We start from the raw sequence: 23,734 nt of genomic DNA, 5'->3' as shown, positions 1-23,734 counted from the left end.
CAGTTTATTCGGTGCGCGACGCTCTCCGGATGTAAACCGGATGAGACAGATGGCCCTGTCCGTGAAGAACGTGCTGGATTGTTTGATTTGCAATGATTTTTGTTATTCGTCCTGCGCTGATGACAGGTTGAAGTCCCTCCGTTGTCTAGCTTGTAAGCGGTAGGATGGATGGTGAACTCGATTACGGGGTGGCCGATCCACTGTCTCGTCTTACTAGTCTCTGCATCGCATCAACAATATGAAAGTGAGTCTGACTTACATCGACCGTAACTGTCACCGAGGTTCCGGAGGTTGAAGGTAGCGACCTGGTAGCAACTGGGCGTCTGAGCGGACACCGAAGGCATTTTAATCATATGGCAGCCAGATTTCACGGCACGATAAAATTGTCGCAGCGGACACTGGAGTGTCAAGATGTCACCGACTCCTGTCACCCAGGGGCTATACTGACACTTCCGCGCTTTATATGAGGCGCAGAACACTCCCGGCATGCCATTTCCCCCTTCGACATTGAACTCGTTTGTTCGCCACAAGTGCTGGTCCACCACTCAGTGGTGATGGACACAAGGGAGACGAATGACGTGTAAGTGCTCGTACACTTCCTATCGGTCTCTCGTTAAACTCGAGTAAAGTCTAACGTCCCGCAACACTACAGCCTTATTCAACGTTACATATTAATTCTATCGATGGGTGAGTTTTGTTCTCCGTCACAATGACTTCTATACTAACATCCGCATCGTATCAGCGGTGTTATATTATGATTATTGCTTGACTTTGACGACCGAGATCAACAGCGTATGGAGTAAGCCCTTCTCCAAGGCATCAGCGTTGTTCTATGCCAATCGGTTCGTATTTTCTGCATTGTCAATATCTCAATTCCTACTTACCCTGATTTTCAGGTATATCCCATTGCTAGGCGATGTAGTTGTTCTGTATTATAGGTATCTCACTCATTTAGTCCAATCCGTGGCACTCGTTGACCTCAGTGCTGTGGTATCGTCAGTTTCGCATCTTTCGCATCAGAAAAAGTGCGTACCCAAATTATTGATATCGTTGATTCAGCAATTTACGCCTCCGTCGTCGCGTCCATTCAGGCGTACGTGCTTTGTGGCTCAAGACAAGCGTCACTGGTTGACAAGCTGTTTTCTTTCCCCCAACAGTTGTTCTCGATTTGGAGCCTTCCGTGATGCCTTAATCGTGGTCAATCAAGTCGTTGTGTGCCGTACGTCTCGGCATCTGTCCTTCCCTCCCCCCTTCCCTTCTCCTCATAGTATCCTATCTTCGACACAGTTGTTGTGATCTTGCGTACATGTGCATTGTATGGCAACTCCCGCAGAATTCGGTGGTTCTTCGTGGTGCTTTCTATTGCTATCGTCGCCGTCGTTGGCGTAGGTCTTTTCTAATTTTTATGCTGCCTTTGAAAAGGGGCTGATTATCAGTAGTGGTCCGTAGCATACGGAGGTTCTACTATCATCGACGTTCCCACCTGTGCCTTGTCAATAACGAAGAAATCGTAAGTCTCTTACTCTTCTCTATAAGCTGCAAACTTTGTACTAATCTAGCATTTCTCGTTGCATTTCCATAGAGCCACCGGTGTGTAACTGGACCTTGTTTAGACTGCACCGTTCCGCCCAGACTAATGTATTCCACAGCTCTTGCCGTTGCATGGGAAGCCCAAGCAGCCCTTGACCTGATCATTTTCGTTTTGACGGCATGGAAATCGTTTCAAATGTTACGTGGGAGGAGACAGGACGATTGGCATTTTGGTAATATTACAGATGTCATTGTTCGTGATGGTGCGTACACACTATCTCGTGCTCAGGCAGTTGACTCATGCTCCGAGCAGGTGCAATATACTTCGGGTATGGCGTTGAATCTTCAGCACCCCTCACATCTTGACGCATCTTATAGGTCTATCATGTTGATCAATATCGCAAATCTCTTCACTTACTACGTGAGTCTCCGGCCTTTTCACTCCTTGCATATACCATTCGCTCATGCAATGCTCCCAGTTCGCCTCGGTAGGAAAATAGTTGCTCCTGCATCGTTCCGAATCTCACAGCATGACACAGGACATTCTCAGAGGCATGTTATCGAGCTTCGCAAGCTGGTAATTCTTCGTCAAATTTGATTCTACAAACTTTTAACGTCTACCCAACATCAGCCTCTCCATCACTCTCGTTTCTCGACTTCTACTCAACCTCAAGACCTATCACGCTGTAACTGGAGACACGTTGTACTCTGAAGACGCCGAATCTCATCCAAGCAGCCCTTTTCCAAGGATAGGCAGACGTGTAAGGGGCGGGCCAGCTCTAACTGTAACTTTTACCGAGGAAGTGACGACAGACGTATCTTTCTCCACTCGCGGGGCACAGATCGTCGCAGAAGAGTATGAGATGGAACGTGTTTCGCCCTCACATCGACTGGCGTTTCCACCTGGCACATGTATAGATCTCTCAGAACCATAACACCAGGGTCACATTAGCTGGATGTCCCATGTAGCATCATGTTCATGTGGACCTTTTCTCGGGATTAGAGATCATTTTACTATACTTATGTTGTTGTACTGTATTACTAGACGAAATCACCCCGCATCTGAAGTGCATTGGTCTGTTATCAGAGTTATTCCATAGGTTTGATGCAACTTCCATGCCAAATTGTGAGTATCGAGGAAAGACACGTCGACAATATCGCGACGTCGCTGTCAATTTGGGCCAGAGTCATACCACACTTGGCGGCGAATTGGGCGCTCGGGTTTCTCCGGGATGGCAAGGTAGACATTTCGCGTCGCGTCGATTTCGAGGACGCAACTTGTCCCAGTTTTACTTCTCAGAGCAGTTCGTGTCAAATGGACGGTACGCCTCCACTCAAGAGGAAAAGGACGGAGGAAGGTCTCCTCACTCCGGACCCCTCGCCACTGCGCCCTTCTCAGACGTATACACCTCCACCGCCTGCCACCAGATCAACGAAATTTTATTTCGACGACGGCGACTGTGTTCTCAGAGTAGAAGGGGTCTTATTCAAGGTGTTAATTCTTGTTGTATCAAGCTTCGTATACGTGCTGACAAAAATGGTGCTCGGCGTGGCAAGGTCCACCGCTTTCTTCTGACCCGCGACTCGGTCGTATTTCGTGATATGTTCAGTGGGGTCAGATTCCAGGACAAGGTCCCACCGAATATGAACGTCAATGTCTGTGACGAAGGCATTGATGACCAGCGCCCTATAATTCTTCCCGGAGACAACTCGAAGGCCTTCGAGGAGCTCTTATCCGTGATATACGCTCTGTAAGCCGCACGCATGACTGACTCTCCATCTTTCTTGTTGTTTTCGTACTCAATAGACATGTCTGCACAGACCAGAAGAGATTACCAAATTCACCATTCAGCGACGCGCCCACGGCGAAATTCTCAGCGTACTGGAGCTCACTCACAAATATCAATTTGTGGCTTTGGAGCTTTGGGCACTCGGAGTGGCGCTTACCCAGTTCACCCGCTTTTGGTTGTTTGGAATTGGCAACATATCTGGAGAGAACCTTCGTCGATTTCTTGCCGTTGCTGTCCGCAGTCGAGACAACGCACTTCTGGTCAAGGTCGTTGCCCACTGGACCGAGGCGCTCGGGCGGTTTGAGGATTATGCCTTCCTTGCTATGGATGCAGGGGATGTTCTCGATGTTCCTACCTTAAAAGGTGAGCTTTATCTATAACGCCTTCTGCGAGAATACCCTAAGACCCTGATCACAGGCCCCGCATACTACAAAATCTTGCAAGCCTATTGGCGCACAATACCTACGGAGAAGCGATTGACAAAAGCCCAACGCATACGTCTTTCTGTAGGATTTACGTCTCTCGCCGCCCTATGGGACCAGCTGAGGACTGCACCGCCGCTTTGCTGTCACCCTCCAGACGCAGTCGACATTCATCCGGGTTGTAACGAACGCTGGAATGCCAAGTGGCTCCTATCGCGAGAAGAGCGAGCTGCAATGCCAGAGAGCGTCTCGGATGTTATAGGAAACATCGAATTCATGTTGAAGAGGATGCATAACGTTTCCTACCAGTTTTCGGACGGCACATGCTACGAAGCCGTGCGCACCGCTCTCAAAAAGTTGAGGAATGACACGATAGGAAAGCTATCCGATCATTTCAAGGATCCTATAGATTAGCTGGTAGGTCTTCTTCGTGGCTGAGCTCTCTCCTTTGCAGCCAAGTTGACCGACTTTCTTCACAGTAGGTCTGAAGCGCGAACGGTTTTTATTTTGTTTTTATTTCTGCACCACATCGAAGCTGTATTCTGCTAGCCGACTGTATTCTAGCACTCCGTAACGAACGCATTGCGCTTGCGATGACCATCGTGACTCCGGACGTTTTTTTGCGGTTGATCAGTTCTTCGACTTTGTGCCATTCTTATGAGTCTACTAGAATTATTACCGTATCCCCCGACCATGTCCAGACTACTCAACATTCAGCCACACTACATCACGAAGTCACAGAGAGTCAACCACTCGCCCGAAATATCTGCCTCGGCATACCGTAGGGCTTCAAGTAACTCCGGGGTAGGTTTTAGCAGAGAGGCCGTAGGAGTCTGAGTTCGTGCCGCTCTATTGCCTCGTCTAAGCGTCACAAATAACAGCGGCTCACTGGCCAAAGATATGAATTTACTTGGATAACAATACTAGTTATATGGGTATTTCTCACTCTTGAGTCTGGATATCGGGTGCGTCAACCGATAAAGGGCCCCAGTGAGAACACCGCGGACTCGAAGCTGAAAACGTCTACACCCGCTCACGTGGACACCGTGTAGCAGTGGGTTTCTGATCGACAGGTCTACCCCTTCTCGAACACTTTGCCGCTTCCAGCACCACCCTCGATATAAAAGACGAGCTGAAGCGAATCATGCCAGCTCGAGTTTCTCCTCCACTCCTTGGGTCAAGAGTCCTCCAGCCGTCGCGATTCCTCGTCGACAGTCCATCCCAAGCCAGCTCGTTCTCAATAACATCGGATAAATCCAACAAATAAACAGGCGATAGGCAATCATGTTATCTCTCCTCACGACACTGTTCTTCTCAGCCCTCTATGCCGTTGCGTTTGCTGCCCCGTCGCTTGTTAAACGTATTGTTGTGGACCCTCCGATTACGAGCCCTGATGCAAGCACTGTTTGGACTGTTGGAAGTTCGGTGACAGTGACCTGGTCAGTCTTTCCTTAGTTATCCGCTGAGGCGAGTGTGCTGACCATTTACGCTTTTGGTGCTGTACGCAGGAATACGTCCGTCATTCCCCCGGAGGCTCAGAACAGCACTGGGACGCTCGTACTCGGTTTCCAGACCTCGGATAGCGAGAATCTTCAGCTCGGTGAGTCATCTCACCTACTCATATTCTCTTCGTGCTTGTGGGTCGAGTCTGGCCATCCACCGTGTATCCCTTGATCGAAGCAACACAATGCGGTCTCCTGCAAGCCGATACACCCATATAGCTGTACGTTATCCAGATGCTGACCTTCTTTTGCCATCACCCAGATGACCCGTTGGCAAAGGGTTTCCTGCTCACCGATGGATCTGTCCAAATCACCGTCCCAGACGTGACAGAGAAGTCAAACTATATCGTCGTCCGTGCGTAATCTCTCACATTGTCAATACTTACCTTACCTTACCTTACCTTACCTTACCTTACCATGCACGTTGCTCAATCGCACACTCTTATAGTCTTCGGCGACTCCGGTAACGCAAGCCCAGAGTTCACCATCACCGGTGGCTCCCCTTCTTCGTCCTCCGCCTCCGACTCGACCTCCTCGTCTTCCGCTTCTTCGTCTATTTCTGGAGCCTCCACATCGACCGAGACCGTGGTTGCGACGACTGCCACGACTGAGACCGTTCCAACTACTACATCCACGGGTACCGCCGTCGTGGTGACCGCTACCTCCGAATCTTCTCTCTCCACCGTACTCTCCGCGTCTTCAACTGCAAGCGGAAGCGAGGCGTCCAGTTCATCAGCGGCGTCGATCACGACTGTCCTCTCCACTTCGACTGCGGAAGCCAGCTCGACAGCTTCTGCCGGAACGGCCGTGGCTGATTCGACGAATGATGGTCTGAGTGCGAGAGCTCATGGCCTCGGGATGCCGTTGGTGGTGAGTGGGGTGGCGGTGATCGTTGCTTTTGTTCTTTGAGACCGAGATCGATGGGCTAAGGATCTCATTCAGCAGTGATCAGTGGGGAAGGAAGGGTGACGACGTCGGCATCATTTCACGCTACGCAGCTATGAAAGGTGGCGAGCCATGACGCTACATAACGATCCGACTTTTACGGTATCACACACAGTGACATGCCATGATTCCATGAACATACTGACTTCTGGCTTCTATATTACGATGTTGATTGCGACTTTACCTTTGATGAGACGCAGACCCCTTAATCCTGTTCGCACTGACAATTTGCCGTCCTCTTCCCTCCCTGCGTTGCTTTTCTGTTTGTCCGTTACGTGTGGGACTTGGAGCTGTTTGTGGAGACTGCGTATCTTGATACCTTTTCGTCTTGACTATGACTTGGCCGTACCGCTTTCTGTTGGCGATGTGTGTGGCGATGTTTTCCCTGTGCTCCAGCTTATTCGGACTCGGATTGCTATGACGGGACTTTGTGGTCAATTCTTCTCGTGTACATCCTCATACCTTTCGACCGCTTTTTCTTACCTGCGATGCGAACCATGACAGATAGTTTTGCTCGAGTCTGCGCCTTGTGTTGCGTTAAACTAGCTTCGCATGTAAGAAAAAATCGAGAAGATGTTGGTGGTGCACCGGAAAGAGCAGAGCGGCAGGACCGGCCCGCTCTGAGAAGAAGCTCAACCATGCCAAACAACGCGAACGCGTAAACAAACGCGTTGAAGTGCATGCTGCACTTTCCTTTTCGGGACGCGCGAGACGACACGCGAGCAAGCGCTCAGCCGTCGCTCTCGCCATCTCCCTCTCCCTCCATCCCCCTCCGCGTCCCGCACACCCCATATCACCCCCAACTCTGCTATTTTCTTTTTTTTCTCTAACTAAGTGCGGGACCTCATAACGACTTGTCTTATCATCACTCTAGTTCGCTTTTCTTTGCTTTCGTCGCTCTGCACATCGCGTCTCCATCGTCATGACTCTCCCGACACCCCCAGGAACGTCCCATCGAGGCAAGGAATGCATGTATACTCCTACCAAACCGCGCGTAGTCTGGTCAAAGACCAACAAAACACACAGCATCGTGTCATCGACTCCTCCACGTCTCTCCGTCACTGCCAGCGCGTCGAAAGGCACACCGAAGAAGTCCATCCTAAAACGACCTACGACGCCCATCCTACCTCTCCTCTTCGACGAGCCTCGAGAGTCTACACCAGAGCCTCAGGATCCTGCCAGCGACAGCAGGTATCTCGCATCGCCCGTATCGACCATCGTACAGCCCGACTCAACATTACGTGAGCTGATCGAGGCATATTCCGTATTGACTGCCCGGCTCCGGTCAGCCCTTCTCGAGGGTGAGGGCGAGGGCGCGAAGCAGGCGGATTGCTCCTGGCCATTATTCCTGCCGCTGCGACGTAACAAGAGCGCGTTTCTCGTCGCAGTGGAACGCGATCTTGGCAGAGCTCTTCAGGATCCTTTCGCGAATGGGGTCGTCGCAGACGAAACCGAAGAAGAGTGTGTGGAGGAGAAGTCGGGCCTGCCTTCACCCGTGCAGAGTCCTAAGAAGAAGCGGGGTATGAGTGCGGAACGGGTGAAGTACGCGAGGGATCTGTGCACCACTACGCATTCGGTGCTCAAGTTTTTGGCACTGATCTTCACGATGCCGTCGATATACCAGTTGTTCAGCGGTATGCATTTGAAATTGCGCAACTTTACTTTTTCCACTAACTGTGTCGCGTAGACAAGGAGCTGAAAGGAATGATGATTGGTGTCCTTGCTATTCCCCTCGCTACCGTGATCCCAACTCCCAACGCCCGGAAAACGTGCGCGTTGGCGATCTGGCTCATCCAGACACAGCGACTACCCGCAGAGGTCCTGTCCCGATTGAGAGACAGAATCGGATACGCTCTACGCCGTGCGATCGAGGGCGAGCTAGGCAAGGAAGGAAAGAAGGGCTCAGTCAGTGATGGTCTCAAGGTGCGCTTTTCGTTCTTTCGTGTTTAGTATGCCGCTTACAGGTGCTTTACAGGCAATTCACGACTTGGCCATGTATGAGCCGAGTATCTTCGTGCCTGTTTTCTCTGTTTTCATCGACTCAATCCTTGCTGGCTTGCTTGCCCCGACAAGTCCTATCCGCATGCAAGCCTGTCATGCCCTCGGTGGCCTCGCTTATGCTTCGACTCGCATCCCCGTCACCAGTCAGCACACGTACATGTCGGACGCCGTGTACGAACTCCTTCGTCCATCTCCTCAACCTGACGCCAATAAGACTCCCACACCACCGGGCTCACCTAGTAAAGACCCTCCGATTATCCGTACACTACGAACAACCCTTGGCTCCGATGACCCTCGTGTTGTGGCCCACGGACCCGTCTGGGCTCTAAGCGTAATAGCACACTTCATCATCCTCCTCGGGCCCGCATTGCGCATGAACAAGTCTCTCCAGGGCATCATCTCAGCTCTCCTCTCGGTCGCGATCAGACACCCCCGCAGCTCTGTCAAGTCCCTCGTTTGCGTCGTGTGGCGCACCATCGTCTGGTCGTTCTTCCGCCCGGCACCCGTTTCAATGGGGGCAGATGGTGACCTGGAAGCCGGAATGATGGCGAAGGATTATGATGGTACTGACGACGAGTTGGACCTGTGTGGACTTTTGGATGCTCTCTCTCCCAGAGAGAAGAAGGTGAGGGAGTCGTATTGGAATGCTGTGAAGGCTATCGTGGAATGGGGCTCGGGTGTAGCCACTATTGGCTCATTGCTCCATCTCCGGTCGGACGAAGAGGAGGACATGAAGAAGGTGATGAATGTGCTCAAAGCATTGGCGAAGAAGAGTGGTTATTCCGCACACGACGCGATCGACCTCATGCGCTTCTTGCTCTCCGGCTTCCACAAGCAAAAGGAATCAGACCCGGAGGGTTGGCAGTGGAGCAAGCTGCTTCCTGAGGGCCTGTTCAGTGCGAACCCTGGGCTGCTGACGGCAGATTTCGAGACCCTCGAGGAGACGGTGAGGCCGATCGTGGAAGGGTTCGAGTTGGCTCCAGAACATGTCAGGCCTTTGACGGCGACGGAGTTGAGCTTTGGAGGAGTTTGGGAGGATATGGTCGAGGTCTGGCTGGAGATGATTGAGCAAGTTCGGCTGGAGGAGCAAATTAGGCTCAACGTAAGTGTTTTCTTGTCGTCTTTCGTCATCGAGGTGTCGACTTACCTGGATGTATGCGTTACAGTCTGACCTTCGTGAGGTCTGGAGGGGCCTTCTGAAGTCAAGAGTACGTATAGCGACAGGTACGTAGTCGATTTTCCCTCTCGAAGAATTGGCCACTCATGTCCCCTTCCTTTGATAGATGAAGGAAACGACAGCGAACTGGCACAGTTGGCCGAACGCGTCGCTGCCATCCTTATCCAGCTTCTCAGTGATGACCGATTCGAATACAAGGTGGCGCCGAACGCACACAACGCCACACTCTCCGGTCGTCTCCGTTCTGTAGCCGCCAGCCGTCTTTCAGTCGTTCGCGATCTCTTCGTGGTCGCCGCCCACATCATTCCTCAGTCCGAGCTGCCTATCACCACCCGGGCCCTTGTTGCGCATCTAATTGCTCACGAGAGCGAGCTTGTATGGGAGGATAATCACCCGAACGATGCGAGGACACAATGGACCCGGTTCTGCGTGGAATTGTTGTCGTGCTGTGAAGCAGAGGTGTTCGATGAGTTCTGGAGCGTGCGGACCGCGAGCAGGAAAGGGTGTGGGGTGGCATGGGAGTGGGACTCGGGGACGAGGGCGTTGGTGTGGAGGAAGTTTGTGAATAGGTGGATGCAAGTGTCATTGGATTATGAGAGCGCGCTGTGTTTGCTGGGAGTACCGCTCAAGTGCGTATTGATCACTCGTCATCTCCTGGATTTGTCATTGATTTATGGATTCATTTTAGTGACGTGTGCGCGTGGGAAATGAGCGTCAAGGATGTCGAGCAATGGGAGGCTGGTCTGAAACACTGCATCGACCTTGCCCTCGACCGAGAAGAGAAGGAGCCTTACATCCTTCTCGATCGTCTCGCATGGATCATCGGCAGTATTCACGTCCCCACCACTCCCACATCCACCCGAATCGCCGATATACTCCTCACCAACTTCGAAATCAACGAGAGCACGACCGAGTTGCCTATGAAACTATTCGAACTCGTGAGCGACACGCTGTCGAGCACATACCCTCCTGAGCCAAGGAACAAGACCGTGTCATTCTGGCTGATCAGGACAGTTACCCGTATAGCGGATAAGTGCCCGCCCGCGTTGTTGGGGGATGTTTTGAATGCGCTTCAGGAGGGTGTTGCGATGTGGGTGGCGGATGACTATAGGGCTCTTTCGTTGGATGAATACGCGATGGATGTGAGCATTTCTGCACTGGCCTGATTGTGTTTTTCTGTCGCTGATCCTGATTCTCAACAGGTTCTTCCGATGTACCAGACTATGGTGGCCGGCCTTCAGCTGTCACCGCCATCCGTCGACACGCTCGAGTCCCTCACACAACTACTTGAATCACCCTGCCTGGGCCGGAACGACAAGCCTGAAGGCCTTGTCCAATGCTTCCAGGATCTCTGGATCGCGAAATACGCAGACACCGCTCCTCCTGAGAGTTGGAAGGGCGACTTCCTGGCATGCATCCAGCCACCAACCGTCGATATCGCGGAGGACCTAGAAGACGTATTCAACGTCCACGCCACCCCGCGGAAGATCACCTTCGCACTCCTGCCAACGACTCCCAAGTCCAGTATCTCTCGGGCATCATCGCCTCCATGTCGTCCCTCAAGGTCGTTTACCGCTTCCAGCTCCGCAAGCGTTCTGTTCTCTCCGACTTCACCTCTCGCGTTCGCCACCGGCCGTTGCGTCACACCGCCTACCACGCCTCCGCGTCACCGTTCCTCTACCGTCTCTCCACGGAAAGAGAACAAGAGCAAGAACAAAGAAAATATTTCGCCTTCTGGCAGGCCAGTCCCGGTCACGCCTGTTGCTGCAGGCCGCGTGGCAGTCATGCCAAAATCGCCTGGTGGTTCTGCTCTTGGCAAACGTCCTCGCAATAGTTTAGATGCCGACGAGTCACCCTCGAAGAGGGTCAGGGATTCAGCATTCTCTCGTCCGCCTTTGACTCCTTCGGGACCAGTTCGCCAGGCTGTGATCGACCCAGATGACAGCGACGAAGAATGCAATGCCGTCGAGAACACTCTGCTGGCACCTGCTAGCCCAAACACGCCACGGTTCCAAGCAGAACCGAAGTCCATACCCGCCCCTAGGTTTTACGATACCACACCGACGGCGAAGCGCATCCACAACCACCCACCGACCTCGTCTTCTCCAACACCGACTGCTTCGAAGAAACGGACGCGAACGGTCATGGAGGCGATCGAGCTTCCGTCGCTCATGCAGATACGCAGCTCCTTCCGCGGCCGTACGACCAGCCTGAACACGGCACAGATGACGATTGGGTCCCATGGACTTCGTCGTGTTAAGAGCTTTGGTGTGCCGGCTGAGACTACAGCAGAGCCATTGATGTTGTCGGCGAGTACGGGGTTCGTTCAGCACAAGCGCATGAAGACGGACGAGAGCTTTACTCTTCCGTCTTCGCCACTACGTGCTCTTGAAAATGCGGAAGCTGCGGGTAGCGGTATGTTTAACGTCCTCCTGTCTTTCTTTCTTCGTGAGCTCATCGTGATTCGTCTCCTGTTTAGATGACTCCATGATGAATGTCGCTATCCGTCCCACACTCTCCAATACTCGGACATCTCTCGATGATCTGTCTTCCGATGACGACCCTCACTACGGCCAAGTCACGCCACACCATCTTGTCTCTCCCGCGATGCGTCGTCAGAACCACTTGAAATTCGATTTCATTACCTCGGACCCACCAAGCGATGATTCGAACGCCTCGCTGGAGAGCCCGACGAGGGATCATGTAGCGAAGAGGAGGGAGAGGTTGATGGCGATGTCGTCGTCCTCACCGCCAGCAGTCGTGGAAGATGCAAGGAGAAGGGTTGGCTTGCCTCCGAGCAGGTTGACCAAAATGTTGATGAGTTCTTCGGACGCGGCGGATCAGGATGCATAAGATGTTAGTGAACAGTTTTCTGGTCCTGTTTCTCCTCTGTTACTCTGCGTCTGATTTGTTTATACGGTATTTGTTTTCTCCCTTTTGTTCCCGGTTTGAAGTTGTGGATTTCGCCTTTCGCTGTGCATCTCATCACATTTGTACTAAAGTTCAATATCCCGGCCGCATACATACACACATCGTCGTCATCCTCACATCGATCTATCTTGTTGTCTTCGTCGCAACTTAGACATTTCTGCGTTCATGTATTACTTACCAGGCTCACGCAAGGACCTACCTTGGCGCATGCCACTACATCGATACTCTCCCCGAATCGCAATCAAACAACAGTCCTATCTTAGCTGAGGAAAGCGTGAGATATGGCGAAAAAGAATGCTGAAGAGGAAATCTGGCGGTAGCAATGTGGCCTTATTGCTGGCGCGAATAGTCAGATTGGCCGCCAAGCTCCGGGTCCGGCTGTGTCCTTTGTCACCAGCCGCATTCGAGCCGCCTTGACTCAACTTTGAGTCTCGCAACCACGATGGACTCGACCTCTTTCTCAGATGCTCGCCTTAGTACTTACACCTTCTGCACGAGAACAGACTGCACGCATGGCTCACGAGGATTTCATTTTGCGGGAAGGGTTCGACTTCCAAAATTTTAGCCGTGGGCGCGACTCGGAGAGACCATCATCGAATTAAAACTCGCGACACATCACCCTATGCACATCGTCTCGAAGTACATTGCCTATGCTCGGACGACTGGCCTCCAGTTTTTCTTCCTGCGAAAACAAAACAATTAGATTGTATTGCGGCGGATTCTGAACCTACCTTGATCCCTTATGAATAAGGCGTCTTTTACTTCTGAAAGAGCCTTAGGAGCGTATTCATGTGTGAGCACTGTACCACCTTTCCTTGTAATGATCCGCTGATTCATGTCCATTTATGCACCATATGGAAAGTGCGCTGTATCTCTATATTGCGGCTCATCTGTTTGATTTCAAAGATCCTCGGTGGTTGCACTGGGCTATCAACCCGATGATCTCTAAACCTCTCCGACCTTGACTCTACCCTACGAGGGCTCTGGAAAAAGATCACACAGTGTCGAACTCAGCTTACGGTCTAGAATTTGGGCTATTCCCCGCTAGCAAATACGGTCCAGGCACGTTCGTTCAATCGCGTGATTGCCTCGTACATACGCGTACGTCCAGTAAAAAAGTTACATTGCATTCAGACTGAATCATTGACCCCTTCGTTCATAGTTGCACGAACTGTGAACACTTGTTCTTTAATGTCGTCGATAATTGTTGCTTTGTTTATGAGGTGCTGCTATTGTCGCAGATACCACGGTATAGCACCTCTGGGTTCAACCAGCTCTGGGTCCCGTGCTACTCTAGCGGTGCGGCCCTCCGTCGTGATTACAAGCCTGCACGTCTTACTGTTTCTGCCGTTTACGTTCGCGGGAGGAAGTGCACTTACCATGACATAAATTATGCATCTTTAGAGTCACTTCGAGGTCGGCGGCGGCAGCCATCTGCCCTCATAAAGCGGGATACCGTGGTGGACATCCTTGAATCCACCTTCATCCTTCATTCGCGCACTTGGTCCTTTAAAGCCCTCATTCTATGGCAACTCTGCAAGAGGTCGTGGCAGAGACGGCAGAGACTAAGGAGTACTCGGTGCCGGCGTCGTTCGAGAATCACACTCAGAACATCGAACTCGATACACTACCCTCATTGCCTCCTACAGCCTCACCATCCGACCTGGAGCAAACCTTTCACGAGAATACTGACACAACTGTTACCAGGAATGAGATATCTCATGCACCAGTTGACGGAGGACTTGAGGCGTGGTCTTTCGTAGGCCAGGAACCCTCTATTGGCAGTGATGGTGGCTGACTGTGCGATGCTCTCTTAAGTTGGCTGCTGCGTTCGCCGTAGACGCTATTGTCTGGAGTTTCCCTTTCGCCTTCGGGGTTTTCCTCTCCGTATACCTCAAGGATCCGAGGTGGATTTCCCAGAAGCACGCGTATACTCTGTTGCCCTTGACGGGGACGTTGTCCACCGGACTCATCTACTGCTCAGGTACGTTGCTCAGGCGTAATAAATTTTCATACAGAGCAATACACTTCTCACTATATTGACTCCTTTCAGGTGCATTCATCAATCCTCTTCTGGGACGATATCCCCAGTATCGCAGGATGGCGATTTGGTGTGGCGCTGTGATATGTGGCTCTAGCTTGCTTGCGGCTAGCTTTGCGTCAGATGTGATTTACCTTGTTGTGACTCAAGGCTGTCTTTATGGAATTGGGGGTGGTGAGTGAATTCTTGATTGAAATTTCACTGTCAATTGATCATAACTTCCGGTATTCCAGGGCTCACTTATTATCCGACTCTTTCTTTCATGCAAGAATGGTTTGTCAGGCGACGAGGTCTCGCGAACGGAGTCATGTTTACCGGTTTGTCTCCTTTTGTAACCAACGACGGCCAGTCACTGACTGGCCCTTCTATTCCCTAAATCTTAAATACTAGGCACCTCCATAGTCGGCCTCTTTCTTCCCCTCGTCCTCCCTCGTATCATCAGTTCTCACGGAACCTCTTTAACGCTTCGCTATTTTGCCATATCAATATTCGTCGCCCTTGCCGTCGTCGTACCATTCATCAAGCCACGCCTTCCGGTGCAGACAGTGCATGGTCCTAGAACGCGCTCCTCGGAGAAGCCTTGGCTCAAAAATTGGACGTGGTGGTTTGTACTTCTCATGAACACGGTGCAAGGTTTTGCGCATTTTGTCCCGGTCGTTTGGTTGCCTAGTACGTCAGAGCCGTTTCAACCGTTTAGGGTACGTATCATTGGTTCTCATACATTTCTCATGGTAGCGTATACTTCTGCCCTGAACGCCTCTGCATCAACCGCCTCTCTTTCCCTCGCACTTCTCAACGGTGCGTTGACCGTCATCTCATTCTACCATCATTCTTAGACTAACATTTTCGCCCATCAATTGAATAGCTGCAACTGCTATAGGTCAATTCTCCATGGGACTTTTGTCCGACCATTTCTCTCCTTGGCCTCTTGCTGCAATCACCCTATCCTGCTGCTCTTTGGCGACATTTATTCTGTGGGGAGTTGCAGGATACGCCGTCGCAGGGATACTCGTGTATGGTACATGCTTCGGGATCCTAGTAGGCGGTTTCAGTTCGCTCTATACCGGCTTCGTCAAACCTATTGCTAGTGAGTCGTGTCTTACTTATGCTATATTTATACTGATAACTACTCGTCGTAGAGGACGACACCTTGCTTTCCGTTCAACTGTTCGGCTTGCTTCTGTTTAGCAGGGGGCTCGGAAACGTACTTTCGACCCCGATATCAACAGCTTTGTCGGCGTCCACGCACATTATCGCACACCAAAGAACTGGATTCGATGTCGATGGCGGGAGGTACGAGAAGATGATCATATACGTGGGCTCATGTCTTGCTGGTGCGGCTGTTGTGGCGCTTGGAGGATGGATGAGAGAGAGAATAGGTCGATGATGAGTCGAAGATGCTTATTAGTTAGACGGCGTTCCAGCGGAACGCGTGGCTTCACATCTCCCTGTTGAAATTTCGATGCCGATCGCTTCAAACACGCCAACAAGCTGAGAGTGGCGAGCCGTGTGGCACGACTCAAATTGGTGCGCGGTCTCCTGGCTCCAGGGCCCGGTTTTATTAGGGCCTGCTTCTTTGTTTGCCACCGGCTGCCTCAAAAGTTGACTCATACTTACTGTATGGTGAGTATCACGAACACGATGGAGCCTACACTGGGTTTCCTCCTCGCTTTGCGCTTCCCTTTGTACGACAACAATGTCTACAAGCACCAGTGACTCTTGCGGCCAATGGTCGACCGCACTCAACGACGGCAATGACACCATCGAGCTCGCGACACAAATTCCTCTACCTCCCTCGTCTTCTACTCTTGGAGGAGCTTCCTCTCTTTCTACGTTTGCGAGCGTAGAAACCGAGTCGCAGCCCGGCACAGATCTGGATGCCAGAAGTATGAGAAACGAAGTCAATCTTGCTCCTGTCGATGGAGGCCTTGGAGCATGGTCTTTCGTGCGTTAACGCTGTCGCACTTTTTATGCAATAACCCGATGGCTCATATATGCTTGTGCTTCTTACCGTTGTTTCCAGTTAGTGGGTGCTTTCGTCATCGAGCTCATCATCTGGAGCTTTCCGTTTGCTTTTGGTTTCTTCTTGTCGGCCTATCTTGAAGACTCCCACTGGAAATCTCAGAAGTATGCGGAGACTCTGCTTCCTCTCGTCGGGACACTGTCCACAGGCTTGATCTATTGCTCAGGTTGTGTCAGGCCTTAGTATCTGTTTCATTGATATTTTGATTGACTGTGTGCGATTATGATTGGGTTTAGGTGCATTTTTGAATCCGTTATTGAGCCGTTATCCCCACTACCGCAGGATTACGATGTGGCTTGGAGGCGCTTTATGTGGTCTGAGTTTACTTGCTGCCAGCTATGCAACGAAGGCAAGGCTTCTCATGTTTGCGTCGGTGTAAAGTCGGACCCTCCTCACTTTAGTCTCTGATAGATTTTTCAGCTTGTTATAACACAAGGATGCTTATTTGGCCTAGGCGGAGGTTCGCTCCTTACCTGGAGCCTATGCACTACCGTAAATTTCTGACATTGATCTTCCCACCACAGCGCTCGCATATTACCCTGCTCTCTCGTACCTCCAGGAATGGTTCGTCCGACGCCGCGGTCTCGCTATTGGAATTATCTTTGCTGGTGTGTCTTTTACGGTGCCGCTAACAATGCTACCTGTCCCTAGTCCTACTCACGATGTTTTCTACAGCTACTTCCGCAGGAGGTCTGGTCCTACCTCTAGTGCTCCCTTACGCCATTCGCACCCATGGAACATCTACAACTCTTCGATATATCTCCATTATCACACTCGTTTCACTAGCTCTTGCCCTTCCCCTCATTCGACCGAGGCTTCCTGAGAATAGGGTACACGGCCCTGGCAGGAGATCCAATGGTAACAGACCTTGGCTTAGGGACTGGAGTTGGTGGATTCTCCTGTTGGCAAATACATTGCAAGGCTTTGCGCACTTCCTTCCGATTATATGGTTGCCTAGTCAGTGATTTACTACGGCTATTCTTGTGTACCATCGCTGAATGGCTGATACGACCATGGCTCTAGCATTTGCATCGGCTCTGAACGCTTCATCGTCAACGTCGTCGATATCCCTTGCTCTACTCAATGGCAAGTCACCTTCACCGTCGCCTTATTGATCCTATGACCGACCGTCATATCTTATTGATAGGTGCAACTGTCTTCAGTCAACTGGGTCTTGGTCTCCTGTCCGACTACGTCTCCCCATGGCTGCTCGCATCTCTCACACTGTCCGCCGCCTCTCTCGCCACATTCATGTTCTGGGGTGTGGCGGGACATGCAGTTGCCGGCCTGTTCGTTTTTGGTGCGACCTACGGCCTATTAGCAGGTGGGTTCAGCTCGCTGTACACTGCGTTCGTGAGACCTATTGCAAGTGAGAATATCTTTTCATGCGTTTCTGGGACTCGGAGAATGTTAACCGGGTTTCGTATATGACAGAGGACGACGTGTCACTTTCGGTCAATCTCTTTGGCATCCTGCTCTTCAGCAGAGGCCTCGGAAACGTGCTTTCCTCCCCTATCTCTACGGCTTTGTCGGCTTCGACACATTTTGTCGCTCACGAGAAGACGGGGTTCGACGTAGATAATGGGAGGTACGGCAGGTTGATCATATATGTAGGAACTTGTCTTGCAGGGGCAGCGATGGTGATGTTGGCAGGATGGATGAAGGAAGTCACCCTGACGAATACGAGAAGCAGACAGGTCTAGGTAAGTATACAATTCGTCTTCGGAGATTTCTGTTATACTTACAGGTCTTCTTCAAAGTCTCAGCTCTTGCCAGCTACCATGCTAGGAGATAAAGGGAGGCGTGAATCCACGGTTCAGCCGTTGGTCATATTGTCCGGCGTAGCACGTTTCGAAAATCTGTGTATGATGCGGTAATTGACATTCATGCTGGTATCATACACACAAGCGAGCAATCCGTCCTATTGAAAACAACAATGCAGGCAAAAAATCAAGCCCCGGTCATCACCAATATCCCAGCGAGAGACCATCAACGACACATATGTAAGCAGAACTCATCGCTTGAGCTTCCACATGCCTCCAGAGGCTGTAACAAGCCCCTCCCTGGCTGCAGCATCCATGAACGCAGCGATCTGGTCCGGAGTTCTATCATATCCAGGCGCGAGCTTCAACATCGTATGGATCCTATCAATCGACGCGGACCCGTAGTTGGTGAGAATACCCTTGATAAACTGTTTGCAATGATACGTGGTTAGTTAGATGTTGTGGCTACATTAAGGAAGGAAAAGAGACAATAAATTGAATAAAAGACGAACCTGCCAATACACCTTCATCTGCTCTGCCTGCTGCTGCTGAACGGTGACCACAGGAGGTTGCTCCTCTACGACAGGTCTCGAGCCTGGAGGCTTATTGGCTTCGCCACTGCTGTCTGCTGTCTCGAGTAATATAAACTTCTCGCCTTCGTGTTCTTTCAAGACGCCCCGATCGACCCATGCCAAAAGACCTTTCAACGCGGCCGTTCGATCTGTAGAACCTACGCGCGCCACCAGCTCGTCCACGGTCCAAGTACCTAGCATCAATGAAGACATTAGTCGGATGCATGGACATGAGTATAGGTTGCCATTATCAGAACGCACTTTTCGCGGAAAAGAGTTCAATGAAAGCGGCTTCTAGGGGAGGTACATTCGCCGAGATGGTCCGATCTTCTAGCTCGATCTCTAGCTGTATCGTGCCTAAGTGGGGCAGCCAGCGAAGCCTCTTATCCGGTTTAAACCTTGCGTATTCCTGCGCATATCCTGCTTGAATGCTGGAAAATGCTTTCGATCAGGAATACTGCCTTGCAGTGGTAAAGTGCAGAGGAAACCCTACTCTTTGAATTGTCCAGGCATCTCGAACAAGCTGGCTTGCAATGGTGGCCAGAAGTGGCGTGAGATAATGGTTGGATGCATGATGGACTATGTTGAAGATAAATATCAGATTGTGCGCGGTGCAGGATGATCAGGCTAAACACCTCCTTCTGTGACTGAACATGCTGATCTATCCTGCGAGAGTCCGTCATATCCTTCAACATGACCTCGCACACCTGCAGCGGAGCTTCACCAAAGCGAATCTTGAGGATTTCGATATTCCGACGCTATATTACATGATGCCATCATAAGTAAAGTGCTGATGGGCGAGAGACAAATCCTTCACCTCTTTCTCGAAGTTGCCGTCTGTGATAGCCAAAAGGCGTTGAGCGAGCAGAACCTGTAGCTCCTTGACGAACAGATCTTTCGAGTCGTAGATACTGACAAGTGTGCTGATCACGTCACTGGGCTTGTTCGTGCGGAAATCTATACCACGATCCAATCAGTCGATCCCTTGGCCCATAATAAGAGACCCAAAAAAGAGGAAATCTACCTGGTCCTGCATCAATAGGTTCTGGTTCCCAGTTGGGATCCATATAGTCATCGACCTGGACGCTCTGTAGAGGTTGTATTGGCTCGTTGTCATCGATGAGACTCTCGCCACTCTCGCCATCTCCGACGAGGCTCGCCACAATCGCCCTGATGGTGTCAGGTCGATCACTTTCCACGGAGGATGGTCAGCGTGGTCTTGCAATGGTTTGTTCGTGAAACTGAATACATACCGAAGGTAACGTCGTATAGGATCTGCTACTTTGAACAGTAGTACGCCAGGTGGATCGACTATACGCAAACATCGGATAATGGACACGTATTGGGTCAGAATATCGCGTGTATCTGCACCGGGATGTAACAGCCGTCGTTTGTTTCTGAAAGTAAATAGGGAGAATAAGTAACACAGTAACCGGAATGTGAGGGTGAAAGCACGTACGCCCGCCGTAGCGAGTTGACCAGATGTGAGCGCTGGTCGACTCGCTGGAGGCACTCCTGCGAAAATCCTTTGATGAGCCCCATGTTTATTTCGGCTAAGGAACGACGTATACCTTGAGATCCTGTAGTGCACTTGTGGATTCTGGGTAGTCGACAATGATGTCGAACATTTCCTTAGTCCTTTCACATAGTCAGCATGCCAGTTTCGATGAAAACAAAAATCGTTGATACCTAAGATCGCAAAGCGTCTTGCAAACATGGAAATCGAATCTGGAGCCCACACCCTGCAACATGGACTTCGCCTCCTCAGCTTCCAACCCATAGATTAATCACTGTGGCAGCAGAGCAAACTTGAGAAGACCCTTACCGCTTTTAGCACCTCGTGCGTAAGGTAGTAACATCCACGGCACAACTTTCTCCGCCATCCACCCCCTCAGTTTCGACAGCATAGGCTCGTCCCACTTGCCTGCACACGTGTCTGAGACATGCTTCTCTATATGTTCATAGCAGACGCTCGCAACGAGTGACTCATAACGATCAACGAGCCCAAGCAGCTCGAACGAATACCACAGCTTATCGTGGTGCACAGATGGTGGAATGTTCGGTGAATCCGGATCGGTTAGTGCAGTCAATGTTGCGGCGATAAGCCGCTTGAACCCGCCTGCGAATGTTGGTGGTAGGATCGAGGATATGTGTGTTTGGAAACTAACGGTGTAAGCGGAGGTGATGGTCTGGCCAAGTCTATTTAAACAGAGCATTAGAAGTGTCGGAATTGACAGAGGCGGAGAAACTCACTCGCTACCGGGGGCCCATGCTCTGAACCACTCTGCAACTCGAAGAACAAGTCGCCCAATGATGTCAGGATCTCCTGTGGCCTGGTTCGACACATACCGCCATCAGTCAGATCCACCTTCCGTACATACAAGCACTCATAGCCTTGCCTCATACTGTGCCATTCGCTCTACAACATCTTGCGTTACGAGGTGCTGTCGTTGTCGCATGTTCTCTGCCACATTGCTTGAGTTAGTGACATGGCGTAAAGAGCCTGGAAGGACACACCGATGAAGCTCTCGAGAAGGGTGGGAAGCATTCGACATTTCGCGAGCACATCAAAGGCGGTCCTGACACGTCTCGAATCTTCCCATTTGTTTCAAACAGCGGTAGCAGCCAAAGAGAAGTACAACGCACTGAAGTCCTTTGGAGGGTCTCCCAAGTTTCGAGGGTAGAGAAAGTCGCTAGCTATAGTCCATGCCTTCGTACCGACACATGATTTGTCGTAGCTCTCAAATATAAGGGCCCGGGGCGTACCTCACTGAATGTCATAAGCCCAGTTATGCCAGGTGCGCCACGATTGAGGCGATTGAAGGCCTCTTGCCATTTAGCAGTGACCTGGGTACGAACGGCGTCCGAAGCCATGCCAAATTTCTGTCGGTCTCGATCTCGAGAACCTCTATCCAAATAAGAAGAAGCCCAAAAATACAAAAGAGAAATCCCAGCAGGACCAGAGCGTAGTGGTGGAACGAAAGTAGACGAAGACACGCGCCCACTGACAAGGAGGACGCGTAGAACGGTGCACGTGATGGACGCGACAGCTATGTATGACAGTGTGGCGTAGTGTGGCGACACAAGCGAGTAGCGAAATCCAGAACTTAGTTTGCTAATTCACTGTCAATGACTTGGTTATGGCGTCGACAAGTTCCTCCAAGGGTGTGCGATGTACCCTGATGATACCAAGCTAAGACACCCATGATTCAAGAAGGTCTTCAAGAGCGAGGTCACGACTGTGCATAAAGATAGACGCAAACTTGTAACCAGCGGGTCTACTGTACACTTTCATTCGTATATAAATATAGACGAAACAAGGAATAGCAATAATCAGAGCTATGATATGCGTCAGTGATCCTAATCAGCTTTGACGTGCCTAATAACGCTCACCTTCGTTTCAGGCGCGTCGGCATCACTGTGTATACCATGCTCTTTCGACTCCTCAGGCTCAACAGACGGTGAATCGACGTCTACCGCCTTTTCCTCCAGCGTAGAGACTCCCTCGGGTCCTTTTGTAGCGGCCTCATCTACAACTTCACCTTCAGCCCTGCCCGATATCTGCAACGCTCTTACGACATCCTCCGTCAGTCGCTCAACTTCGTCTTGCACCTTGACTTCCGGCTCCTGTTGTGTTGGCTCAGGCTCGGACTTCACGTCTACTCCTGTCTCTGTTTCCACAGATGAAGCCGTACCCTCCCATATCCTCATCAAATCTTCCTCCCATCCGAGCTCTTTGCATAGCTCTTTCACCATATCGTCGCACTTTCCGAGAAGAACGATATCGTTCGGCCGTCCGTCATACGCGAAGCTGCCGACGTTTTCAAGATTGATGAGAACTCTTGGACATGTCGAGTCCACCATTGTAGCAAGATTCGCGAACGGATGAACGGTAAGGGATGTACCCATTACGATAAGCAGGTCGGCCATGCGCAGCTTGGGCACTGATCTGTTGAATGACTCTGGGAGCTGCCACAACAGTATCCGTCAGGTCATGTATAGACGAAAGGCCTCGAAGAGTACTCACTGATTCTCCGAAAAACACGATATCGGGCTTGACCAGGCCGTCACACTTCTTACAGTGTGGAATATTGCCCTCTTGCACGAACCGCCTGATTTTGTCGTCAGGATATGATTTACCACAGTCGATGCAGTGTTGACTGGCGAAACTCCCATGGGCTTCGATGATTTTCTCGACTGGGACGCCGGCTCGCCTCTCGAGCGTGTCGATATTCTGAGTGAAGCACATCTTCAAGAGATTCTTGTCGGCAAGCAACTTGATGAAAGCATGGGAGATAGTAGGTCGATATTTTCCTGGATAGAGCTCCTTGGCAAGAGCGTAGACTGTATGACAAAGCGTTAGATTAAAACAAAACAAACAGTCTGGATGGCGGGTGAAAGTCCGTACATGGCTGTGGATTTCGTCGGAAGAAGTTTATTTCGAAGACGGCTTCGGGGTACGGAAGGTTGAGTCGAGCGAGGTTGGCCTAAAAGTATTTCGTTCATCCTGCTGTAGCAGTAATCAAATGGTCAATACTCACATACAAGCCTAAAAAGAGCCCATGGACATTGAGTGAGCGCTATCGATAGATCCAACAGCAAGCTTTCGCTTACCAGTATCGGGGGATCTGAAGTCAGGTATCCCGGCTGACGTGCTGATTCCTGGGTAAAGTAGATTGTCAGACGGCACTGTGAGACTTTAGATATAGTGTCATACCTGCACCTAGCTATGGCCACAGAATATTATGCATCAGACGATTAATAGTCACAGTGGAAAGAGATCACGAGGGATATTCACCATGAGAAATACATTCCGACAAGCGTCTGACTTGATATACTTGGCCAAGGATGAGATATCCTTCTTGTCGAACACTGAACTTTCCTCCTCATCAGAATCGGCTCCTTGCCCTTGACTGAACAATGATTGCAAGAGATCCATGCCACAATCCCTGCGTCATATTCGTGAGTACTATACAGTGGATCTATATCAAGTTGGTGAACTTAAAAAGGTATACTTACTTCGAATTCAAAATGACG

The 23,734-nt window shown here is 50.8% G+C and overlaps 7 protein-coding genes across 7 annotated transcripts; 5 read left to right on the top strand and 2 right to left on the bottom strand.

Annotated features, from left to right (window-relative positions):
- Positions 1 to 2,952: 2,952 nt before the first annotated feature.
- Positions 2,953 to 4,426, top strand: STEHIDRAFT_171921 (uncharacterized protein). Its single transcript, XM_007309372.1, has 5 exons — positions 2,953 to 3,022; positions 3,088 to 3,281; positions 3,352 to 3,683; positions 3,738 to 4,159; positions 4,222 to 4,426. The coding sequence occupies exons 2-4, from the start codon at positions 3,133 to 3,135 to the stop codon at positions 4,154 to 4,156; spliced, it is 900 nt and encodes a 299-aa protein (XP_007309434.1). The 5' UTR covers positions 2,953 to 3,022; positions 3,088 to 3,132; the 3' UTR covers positions 4,157 to 4,159; positions 4,222 to 4,426.
- Positions 4,427 to 5,086: 660 nt separating this feature from the next.
- On the top strand, positions 5,087 to 5,733 carry STEHIDRAFT_22683 (uncharacterized protein; the record flags this gene model as incomplete). The annotated part of the gene is made up of 4 exons (XM_007309063.1): positions 5,087 to 5,181; positions 5,251 to 5,342; positions 5,507 to 5,599; positions 5,693 to 5,733. Coding segments are annotated over 4 exons (321 nt in total), but the record flags the coding sequence as incomplete, so codon positions are not given.
- A 1,426-nt stretch (positions 5,734 to 7,159) lies between these two features.
- STEHIDRAFT_104080 (uncharacterized protein) lies at positions 7,160 to 12,545 on the top strand (the record flags this gene model as incomplete). The annotated part of the gene is made up of 8 exons (XM_007309371.1): positions 7,160 to 7,823; positions 7,877 to 8,112; positions 8,165 to 9,292; positions 9,357 to 9,414; positions 9,474 to 9,996; positions 10,056 to 10,509; positions 10,570 to 11,782; positions 11,847 to 12,545. The coding sequence occupies 8 exons, from the start codon at positions 7,160 to 7,162 to the stop codon at positions 12,218 to 12,220; spliced, it is 4,650 nt and encodes a 1,549-aa protein (XP_007309433.1). The 3' UTR covers positions 12,221 to 12,545.
- A 1,278-nt stretch (positions 12,546 to 13,823) lies between these two features.
- On the top strand, positions 13,824 to 15,726 carry STEHIDRAFT_66368 (MFS general substrate transporter; the record flags this gene model as incomplete). Its single annotated transcript, XM_007309098.1, has 8 exons — positions 13,824 to 14,057; positions 14,117 to 14,282; positions 14,352 to 14,513; positions 14,573 to 14,656; positions 14,730 to 15,008; positions 15,075 to 15,137; positions 15,205 to 15,426; positions 15,479 to 15,726. 8 exons carry the CDS (start codon positions 13,824 to 13,826, stop codon positions 15,724 to 15,726), a joined length of 1,458 nt encoding a protein of 485 aa, XP_007309160.1.
- A 307-nt stretch (positions 15,727 to 16,033) lies between these two features.
- STEHIDRAFT_171918 (MFS general substrate transporter) lies at positions 16,034 to 18,244 on the top strand (the record flags this gene model as incomplete). The annotated part of the gene is made up of 10 exons (XM_007309370.1): positions 16,034 to 16,284; positions 16,363 to 16,528; positions 16,599 to 16,711; positions 16,774 to 16,822; positions 16,887 to 16,970; positions 17,038 to 17,319; positions 17,386 to 17,448; positions 17,510 to 17,731; positions 17,797 to 18,065; positions 18,123 to 18,244. Coding segments are annotated over 9 exons (1,499 nt in total), but the record flags the coding sequence as incomplete, so codon positions are not given.
- On the bottom strand, positions 18,168 to 21,660 carry STEHIDRAFT_104076 (ubiquitin-protein ligase). The gene is made up of 17 exons (XM_007309369.1): positions 21,464 to 21,660; positions 21,344 to 21,407; positions 21,215 to 21,292; positions 21,097 to 21,161; positions 20,951 to 21,030; positions 20,523 to 20,896; positions 20,387 to 20,465; positions 20,269 to 20,335; positions 20,157 to 20,212; positions 19,951 to 20,094; positions 19,722 to 19,888; positions 19,515 to 19,654; positions 19,333 to 19,455; positions 19,191 to 19,276; positions 18,959 to 19,128; positions 18,638 to 18,891; positions 18,168 to 18,553 (listed from the first exon to the last, which is right to left on the bottom strand). Exons 1-17 carry the CDS (start codon positions 21,569 to 21,571, stop codon positions 18,377 to 18,379), a joined length of 2,232 nt encoding a protein of 743 aa, XP_007309431.1. The 5' UTR covers positions 21,572 to 21,660; the 3' UTR covers positions 18,168 to 18,376.
- A 323-nt stretch (positions 21,661 to 21,983) lies between these two features.
- STEHIDRAFT_104072 (Sir2 family histone deacetylase Hst2) lies at positions 21,984 to 23,636 on the bottom strand (the record flags this gene model as incomplete). The annotated part of the gene is made up of 6 exons (XM_007309368.1): positions 21,984 to 22,036; positions 22,091 to 22,666; positions 22,725 to 23,041; positions 23,106 to 23,184; positions 23,295 to 23,359; positions 23,483 to 23,636. 6 exons carry the CDS (start codon positions 23,634 to 23,636, stop codon positions 22,031 to 22,033), a joined length of 1,197 nt encoding a protein of 398 aa, XP_007309430.1. The 3' UTR covers positions 21,984 to 22,030.
- Between the last annotated feature and the right edge of the window lie 98 nt (positions 23,637 to 23,734).

The sequence above is a fragment of the Stereum hirsutum genome (assembly GCF_000264905.1).
Source record: "Stereum hirsutum FP-91666 SS1 unplaced genomic scaffold STEHIscaffold_17, whole genome shotgun sequence".
In the NCBI taxonomy this organism is placed as follows: domain Eukaryota; kingdom Fungi; phylum Basidiomycota; class Agaricomycetes; order Russulales; family Stereaceae; genus Stereum; species Stereum hirsutum.
The sequence above is the reverse complement of the archived record's forward strand: the minus strand, read 5'-3'. Positions and strand labels throughout refer to the sequence as shown.

Excerpts from the sequence above, each read along its gene's own strand:
- STEHIDRAFT_104076 (XM_007309369.1), bottom strand. The coding sequence starts at position 21,571 with ATGGCTTCGGACGCCGTTCGTACCCAGGTCACTGCTAAATGGCAAGAG. Across the intron at positions 21,408-21,463 it reads GGCTTATGACATTCAGTGAG|GCATGGACTATAGCTAGCGA; the intron begins GTACGCCCCGGG and ends GTCGGTACGAAG. Across the intron at positions 21,293-21,343 it reads AGACCCTCCAAAGGACTTCA|ATTCGAGACGTGTCAGGACC; the intron begins GTGCGTTGTACT and ends ACAAATGGGAAG.
- STEHIDRAFT_171921 (XM_007309372.1), top strand. The coding sequence starts at position 3,133 with ATGTTCAGTGGGGTCAGATTCCAGGACAAGGTCCCACCGAATATGAAC. Across the intron at positions 3,282-3,351 it reads TTATCCGTGATATACGCTCT|ACCAGAAGAGATTACCAAAT; the intron begins GTAAGCCGCACG and ends ATGTCTGCACAG. Across the intron at positions 3,684-3,737 it reads CGATGTTCCTACCTTAAAAG|GCCCCGCATACTACAAAATC; the intron begins GTGAGCTTTATC and ends CCCTGATCACAG.